Source organism: Microtus ochrogaster, chromosome 16 (assembly GCF_000317375.1).
Source record: "Microtus ochrogaster isolate Prairie Vole_2 chromosome 16, MicOch1.0, whole genome shotgun sequence".
In the NCBI taxonomy this organism is placed as follows: Eukaryota; Metazoa; Chordata; class Mammalia; order Rodentia; family Cricetidae; genus Microtus; species Microtus ochrogaster.
Window position 1 is genome coordinate 56569940 of NC_022018.1, and position 6856 is coordinate 56576795.

The 6856-nt window shown below is 42.8% G+C and overlaps 1 protein-coding gene and 1 non-coding gene across 2 annotated transcripts in view; one reads left to right on the forward strand and one right to left on the reverse strand.

Moving 5' to 3' along the window:
- Ddx46 (DEAD-box helicase 46) overlaps nt 1-6856 on the forward strand; it is a 48813-nt gene that overhangs the window by 36969 nt on the left and 4988 nt on the right. Inside the window, exons 16-20 of the mRNA XM_026782932.1 lie at nt 207-344; nt 721-870; nt 3734-3907; nt 5121-5339; nt 6186-6330. Coding sequence (XP_026638733.1) covers nt 207-344; nt 721-870; nt 3734-3907; nt 5121-5339; nt 6186-6330 — 826 coding nt within the window. The remainder of the gene's footprint in view (nt 1-206; nt 345-720; nt 871-3733; nt 3908-5120; nt 5340-6185; nt 6331-6856) is intronic.
- Nucleotides 6593-6698, reverse strand: LOC113456910. Its single transcript, XR_003377636.1, has one exon. It is a non-coding gene; the product is annotated as a U6 spliceosomal RNA (small nuclear RNA).

Genomic DNA, 6856 nt, shown 5'->3' on the forward strand with positions numbered 1-6856 from the left:
TTGGAGCCTGTCCTGGAACTCCCTTTGTAGACCAGGCTGGCTTCGAACTCACAGAGATCCGCCTGCCTCTGCCTCCCGAGTGCTGGGATTAAAGGCGTGCACCATCCTCATCTTCTTGTCAGTAGGTTTGTTACTTTACAACTAAGGTGCTGGGTTTTTGTGTTTTTAAATCATCTTGTTTAATTCTATTTCCTCATTTTCATTAGGGCTATGCCTACACTTTCATCACAGAAGATCAAGCTCGCTATGCTGGTGACATAATTAAAGCTCTTGAATTGTCAGGGACAGCAGTGCCTCCTGACCTGGAAAAGCTCTGGAGTGACTTCAAAGATCAGCAGAAAGCAGTGAGTCTTAAACTTCCTTATATGAGTCATTGACGTGACTGGTAACTAATTGTGTTCACTTATAGCTTAGCTTTTTTTTTTTTTTTTTTTTTTTGCTGTTTTTGCTCCCCCTCCCGCCCCGGGTATTTCTATGTAGCTCTGGCTGTCCTGGTACTTGGTATATAGACCAAGCCGGCCTCAAACTCTCAGATGTATATGAGCCTCACGAGTGCTCATATTAAGGGTGCACATCCAGCCACTTACATTTTTAGAAGGGAAAATAATGAAACTAGAATCTTCTCTTTTGCTTATTTTTTGTTAAGTTGCTATATTCTAATTTGAAAATATTTAATAGTTTTTACTCTAAAAATTATCTTTGTTAACTTTTCTTTAAAAGGAAGGAAAAATAATTAAAAAGAGTAGTGGTTTCTCTGGCAAGGGATTCAAGTTTGATGAAACAGAACAGGCGTTAGCCAATGAGAGGAAGAAGTTACAGAAAGCTGCTCTTGGCCTGCAAGATTCAGATGATGAGGATGCTGCAGTTGATGTAAGTATTGAGGTCTCTGCGTGTGTGCCGTGGAGTAGTTTGTGAACGTTGAGAAGTAAGCAAGGGAGCCTCTTGAAGTTTCCAGCATGCTTGTTTGTAGGAGGACATTTTTTTACACATCATAGTAAATTATTCCAAGCTAGGTGTGGTAATCTGTGACTTTACCAGCTGCTCAGAGGACTGTGGCAGGAGCAGTGACCCCAGAGTACAAGGTCAGCCTGGGCAGCACAGCAGACTTTTCATATAACCACAGATGACCTCTGTTGAGACATCGTCTTGTAAGTAGGTTTAGCCTGACCAGGCTGTTGAGAACACTAAAACCAGTGAGAGTATTGGTTCAGGACTGGACACAGACAGGGCACGTTTCCTGTCAGCTGCTGGCCGTTTCTTTCTGGTGCACCACACTAGCTTATAATAAAGTAAAGTTGCTGCTCGGTTATATGTTTACCTTGTATTGAGTAAACTCAAGTTAGCAGGTTAGAGCTGAGCATGGTAGCATACTTACACTCGGGCGTCAGAAGGATCCCTTTGAATTTTGTGGTGCTGTGGTATACATAGTAAGTTGCAGGCTAGCCAGGGCTACATAGTGAGACCCTGTCTGAAAAAGACAAAGTCAAAAACAAAAAATGATGTTGATCAAGTCATTAGATCTACCCTACTTTCAAGAGGAATGTAATTTAAATAATTTAATTTAAAAAACCATGTTATACACATGACACATGCACACAAAATACACAAATGTGATTTTCTTTTGTTTGTTTGTTTTGAGGCAAGGTGTTTTTGTGTAGCCCCGATAGGCCTAGAACTTACTGTGTAGACCAGGCTGGCCTCGAACTGAGAGATCTGCCTGCCTCTGCCTCCTGAGTGTTGGGGTTAAAGACTGTGCCATCACCGCCCAGCTTCTTTACTGAGATTTTTAAAATCTCATGTGTGCTGTTTAATTTAAAACAACATCACTCAGTTAAATGCACAGCTGCAAACACCCTCACCATAAAAACTATTTGGCTCTAACTCCATAAGGGAAAAAAAATGTATGTTTTATAAAAAGAAACTAAATTGAGACCATTTCATTAGAAATGGTTTCTAAATTAATTAAATTTAAGTCCAACAAGCTTCCCCTACATTTGAGTCTGAGAAGATAAAAGACCCACTACCTCTGATCTTTTGAAGGAAATTATGTGGTTTTCATCGTGATTCCACAAGTCATTCTGGGTAGAAGTGTCCTTTTTTGTTTTGTCTTTTTTTCAGTTCTATTCTAATAGTTAATTTTGTGTGTGTGTGTGTGTGTGTGTGTGTGTGTGTTTATGGCATGTGTGTTGGGGCCTGAGGACAGCATAGGTGACCCCGTTCTCTCTTCCCTTGTAGATCCTGGAGCATCACTCAGGTCAGCAGGCCTACATGGCAAGTGCCTTGACCCCTGAGCCTTCTCACCAGCTGTTTTTGAGACAGGATTTTGATGTGTGTCACCAAGCCCTGTTCAAAGACATTTAAAACAAGACAAGGGAGCTGGTGAGATGGCTCAGGTAAGGCCCTTGCCATATAAGCCTGGGTACTTGAGTTCTATCCCCAGAACCCATGTAAAGATGGGAGGAGGGAGCTGACTCCATGTGTTGTCCATTGAGGCACACATGCAGTTAATAATTTTCCTTTTTTAATGGCAGTATAGATAACTACACTAGGGTTCCTGGCTTGGAGAGTTGAAAGCTTCATTGTTGCTCTTGCGTCATAGGGAAGCCTTCTTTTCCTTCCTTGTCCCTTCTCTTTCTTGTTTGTTTGTTTGACAGGTTGTTGTTATGCAGCCTGCTCTGGCCTCCGACTGTTGATCCTTCTATCCCAGTCTCTATAGAGTGCTGGGATTAGAAGTATATGCCTCTCTGCTGACCCATTTTTCTTCATTTAAAAGAAGGACTCAGTTATTAGAGTGCTTTCTGGCAATTGGGAGCCTGGTATGATCTCCAGCAGTGCAAGAACTGAGTGTGGAGCTGCAAACCTGCAGTCCTAGCCCTTGGAAGAGGGAGAGGAGAAGGTTCAGGAGTTCACGGTCAGGCTAAAGATAGGACTCCGTAGTTGAGAGCACTTGTTGCTCTCCTGGAAGACCCAGGTTCAGTTCCTCCAGTGCCTGCATGGTGGCTCACCACCCTCTCTAACTGCAGTTCAGGGGAACCAAAGTCCCCTTCTGGCCTCCTCAGACACCAAGCATATACATGGTACATATATATGCAAGCAGGCAAAACACACATCAAATAAAATGAATAAATTTAAAAAAAAGCATTGAGGGTGATCCTCAGCTATTCAGTGGGTTTATATGACTGAGCTACATGACAGCCTGTCTCAAAAGAAAAAGAAAAATCCTCGTTTCAGGAGTTAGGGGTGGGAGTCCTGCTTAGGAGTGCACTGCATCATTCCTCCTGAGACTCGCGGGCTTTGAGTGACAGCCCTTCCACCTTCTATCATTATAGAACAATTTGGGCTCAGTGCCTGAGCCCTGGAACAGTTCAGTGCATCATTTCTGCTGCTCTGACTTGAGAACCTGTGTTTCTTCATTGACAAGATGAGGATGGATTTCTTTTTCTTTTCTTTTTTTGCCTATCAGAAGTCTGATTACGGCAGTCTTATAGTATAGCAGATTTCTTTGTTTTTGATTTTGTCTTTTTTTTTAATTTTTCTATCACAGACAATAAATTTTTGAAAGAAAAGTTAGTGAAGAGTTAGTTGGTTTGTTTTTCTGTTGATTCATGTATTTGAATTTATGTAAATTTAACTAATTCTAACCTTTTGTGGAAACATTTCTTTTTGTGTAGGTGCAACTAAATTAATATTTCTAACCCAGTATTTACTAATTCTTCGTTTTCTCTTGTTTTAGATTGATGAACAGATTGAGAGCATGTTTAATTCAAAGAAGAGAGTAAAAGACATGGCTGCACCTGGCACATCTAGTGTGCCTGCCCCAACCGCAGGCAACGCTGAGAAGCTAGAGATTGCCAAGAGGCTGGCTCTTAGAATCAATGCTCAGAAGAACCTAGGCATCGAGTCTCAGGTATTAAGTAATTTGTTCCGAGTCTTAGTCATTCTTCCTGTTGCTGTGACAGAAGAATCTTTAGAGTGATGGTTCAAAGTGGAAAGTGTCTTTTGTTTTTAAAGAAGCAGGGTTTTTTGTAGCTTAGGCTGGCCTTGAGCCCTCTGTGTAGCCAAGGATAACCCTCTCCTGGTCTCTCTATCTCTGCTTCCCATGTGCCAGGATGACCAGTGTGCCCCACATGCTTCAGACCCCACTTTAGTGTGGGTCCCCTCCAGGAGCATCTCTGTGTGCCTCTTGTAGAACCCCATAAGGACAGCTCATAGAGAGTAGATGCACATCCTGATCCCGAATGCTCCATAATCGGAAACTGTTTTTCTTTGGTGACCTGATGTTAAGTGATTTTTTGTTTTTTGTTTTTTTGAGACACGGTTTCTCTGTGTAACCTTAGCTGTCCAGAAACCCACTATGTAGATCAGGCTGGCCTCCAATTCACAAAGATCCCCTTGTCTCTGCCTACCCTACTGAGTGCTAGGACTAAAGGTGTGCGGCACCATGCCTAGCTGAGGTTGTGTTTTTTAGACACTGGGTCTGTATTCTCAGCCAACCCAGAGCTGACAGTTTCTCCTTTCCTGCTCCTGAGATTATAAGAGTGAGCCATCGTGCTGGGCACTGCTTACTACCAAGTAAAACATTAGGTTTTGATTTTTTTTTTTGGCTTTGGTTTTTCGAGACAGGGTTTCTCTGTAGCTTTGGAGTGTGTCCTGGTACTTGCTCTGTAGATAGGTTGGCTTTGAACTCACAGAGATCCACCTGCCTATGCCTCCCAAGTGCTGGGATTAAAGGTGTGCACCAACACCACCCAGAAAAACAGAATTTTTATAGCATGCCCAAAGAATGATAAGTTATTGCGTTTTTGGTTGGTTCATTGTGGGTAGGGGAAGGCTCAGTGATGATGGCCACACAGGCATTGTAATGAAGTAGAAATGGCACTAGTCACAAGGTATGCGATTTTAGAAAAGCCGTGTTATGTTCTGCGTGCTGCGCCTTAGCTAATGCTCCGGAAAGTGACAGTATCAGTTAGGCACTCACACTGTGTGAGGGATTGCTTTAGAAAGATACTTTTTGTTTATTAAGTGGAATTAGTGGCTTTGGGGAGAATCATTTATGGTGAGGTCCTTGGCCCTCTCTCTTTTGCAGCTGAGGTTTAACTGGAGGTCTTCTTAAATCGCAGGATGTAATGCAGCAAGCCACCAATGCCATTCTCAGAGGGGGCACCATTCTGGCTCCCACGGTGTCAGCAAAAACCATTGCAGAACAGCTTGCTGAAAAGATCAATGCCAAGCTCAATTACGTGCCTTTGGAGAAACAGGAAGAGGAGAGGCAGGAGGGTGGGCAGAGCGAATCTTTCAAGAGATACGAGGAAGAGTTAGAAATTAATGACTTCCCACAGGCAAGTAACAAATATAAAGGTTTTTATATTGTGAAGTAGAAATGCTTCTTTCAGAACCCTTTCCTTAAAACACATGAACTATTGGCTCTGTTGTTCTTAGTTCATTTCTTTCTTTTCTTTTTTTATTTATTTATTTATTTATTTATTTATTTATTTATTTATTTATTTATTTATTTTTTGAGGTAGGGCCTGACCTCACAGGTGCTGGGTTGACAAGTGCACACCTCTAGTCCTGTCTCTTATTTTTTCCTGCCCTAGAGGAGAACCTAGGACTTTGTACACACAGACAGTACTTCAGTGCTGATCTGGACCTCCAGCCCCTGAGACAGGATTGTTTCTAAGTGAACATTAAATGCCTGACTTTTACCAATATAGGGGAGAGTAATAGTGAATCTGTGATCTGTTCTCTTTCTTTCTTTTTTTTCCTTCCTTCCTTTTTGTTTTTGTTTTGAGACATGGTTTCTCTGTGTAGTCCTAGCTATCTTGGAACTCTGTAGCCCAGGCTGGCCTCAAACTCACAGAGTTCCTCCTGCCTCTGCTTCCCGGTGCTGGGGTTAAAGGCATGCACCGCCACTGCCTAGTGAATCTATTCTTTTTCAGCCCAGAATTTTAGATTAATTGTGTGATATTATGTATTGGGAGTTGGAGGAGCACAGGGATCAGGATGGGCGTGTCAGTCAGAGGACAGTTTGCAGGAGTTGGTTTTCTCCTTCCACCGGCAGGTTCAGGGCTTGAACTCAGGTCGTTAGCCTGGGTAGTGGGACTCATATTCACTGAGCATCTATCTCACCTGCCCTAAACTCAGACTTCTGTGTTGTGATTTGAGTCTCCAAACCTTCTTTTTAGACTGCGAGGTGGAAAGTCACCTCTAAGGAAGCCCTGCAGAGAATCAGCGAGTACTCGGAAGCCGCCATCACCATCAGAGGCACCTACTTCCCTCCTGGCAAAGAGCCCAAGGAAGGAGAGCGGAAAATTTACTTGGCGATTGAAAGTACGTACCGTTGCTTTTGTGTGACACCTGAGTTAGATCAGGGTTGGTGTAGGTGTAACACGAGTCAGTATGAAGTTGATAGTAGGAGAGAACTGAAAATAGGGACACCTCTAAGAAATCCGTGACCATGTGTCACTTGAGGTCTTAGAAGTTCGGAATATGGTTGTATACATTTAAAGCTGACAGACCTATTGTGGGGATTACATTTGAAAATTGCTTTAAAGAAGGTACAAATTTTAAGGACATACACATTTTCTTTTCTTTAAATACTGAGCACTTCATGATTTTGTGTGTCATCCTTGTTCAGGGGCCATGTTTCTCTTCTCTGCATCTTCATAGTTTAGTGCATGTGCTGTCCAAGTGAGCACAGGCTTGACACACTTCTGTTAGGTCAAATACTTTGGTCAGCATTTAAGTTAGAAAGTAACCCAGCTGCCGGGCGGTGGTGGCGCACGCCTTTAATCCCAGCACTCGGGAGGCAGAGGCAGGCGGATCTCTGTGAGTTCGAGACCAGCCTGGTCTACAG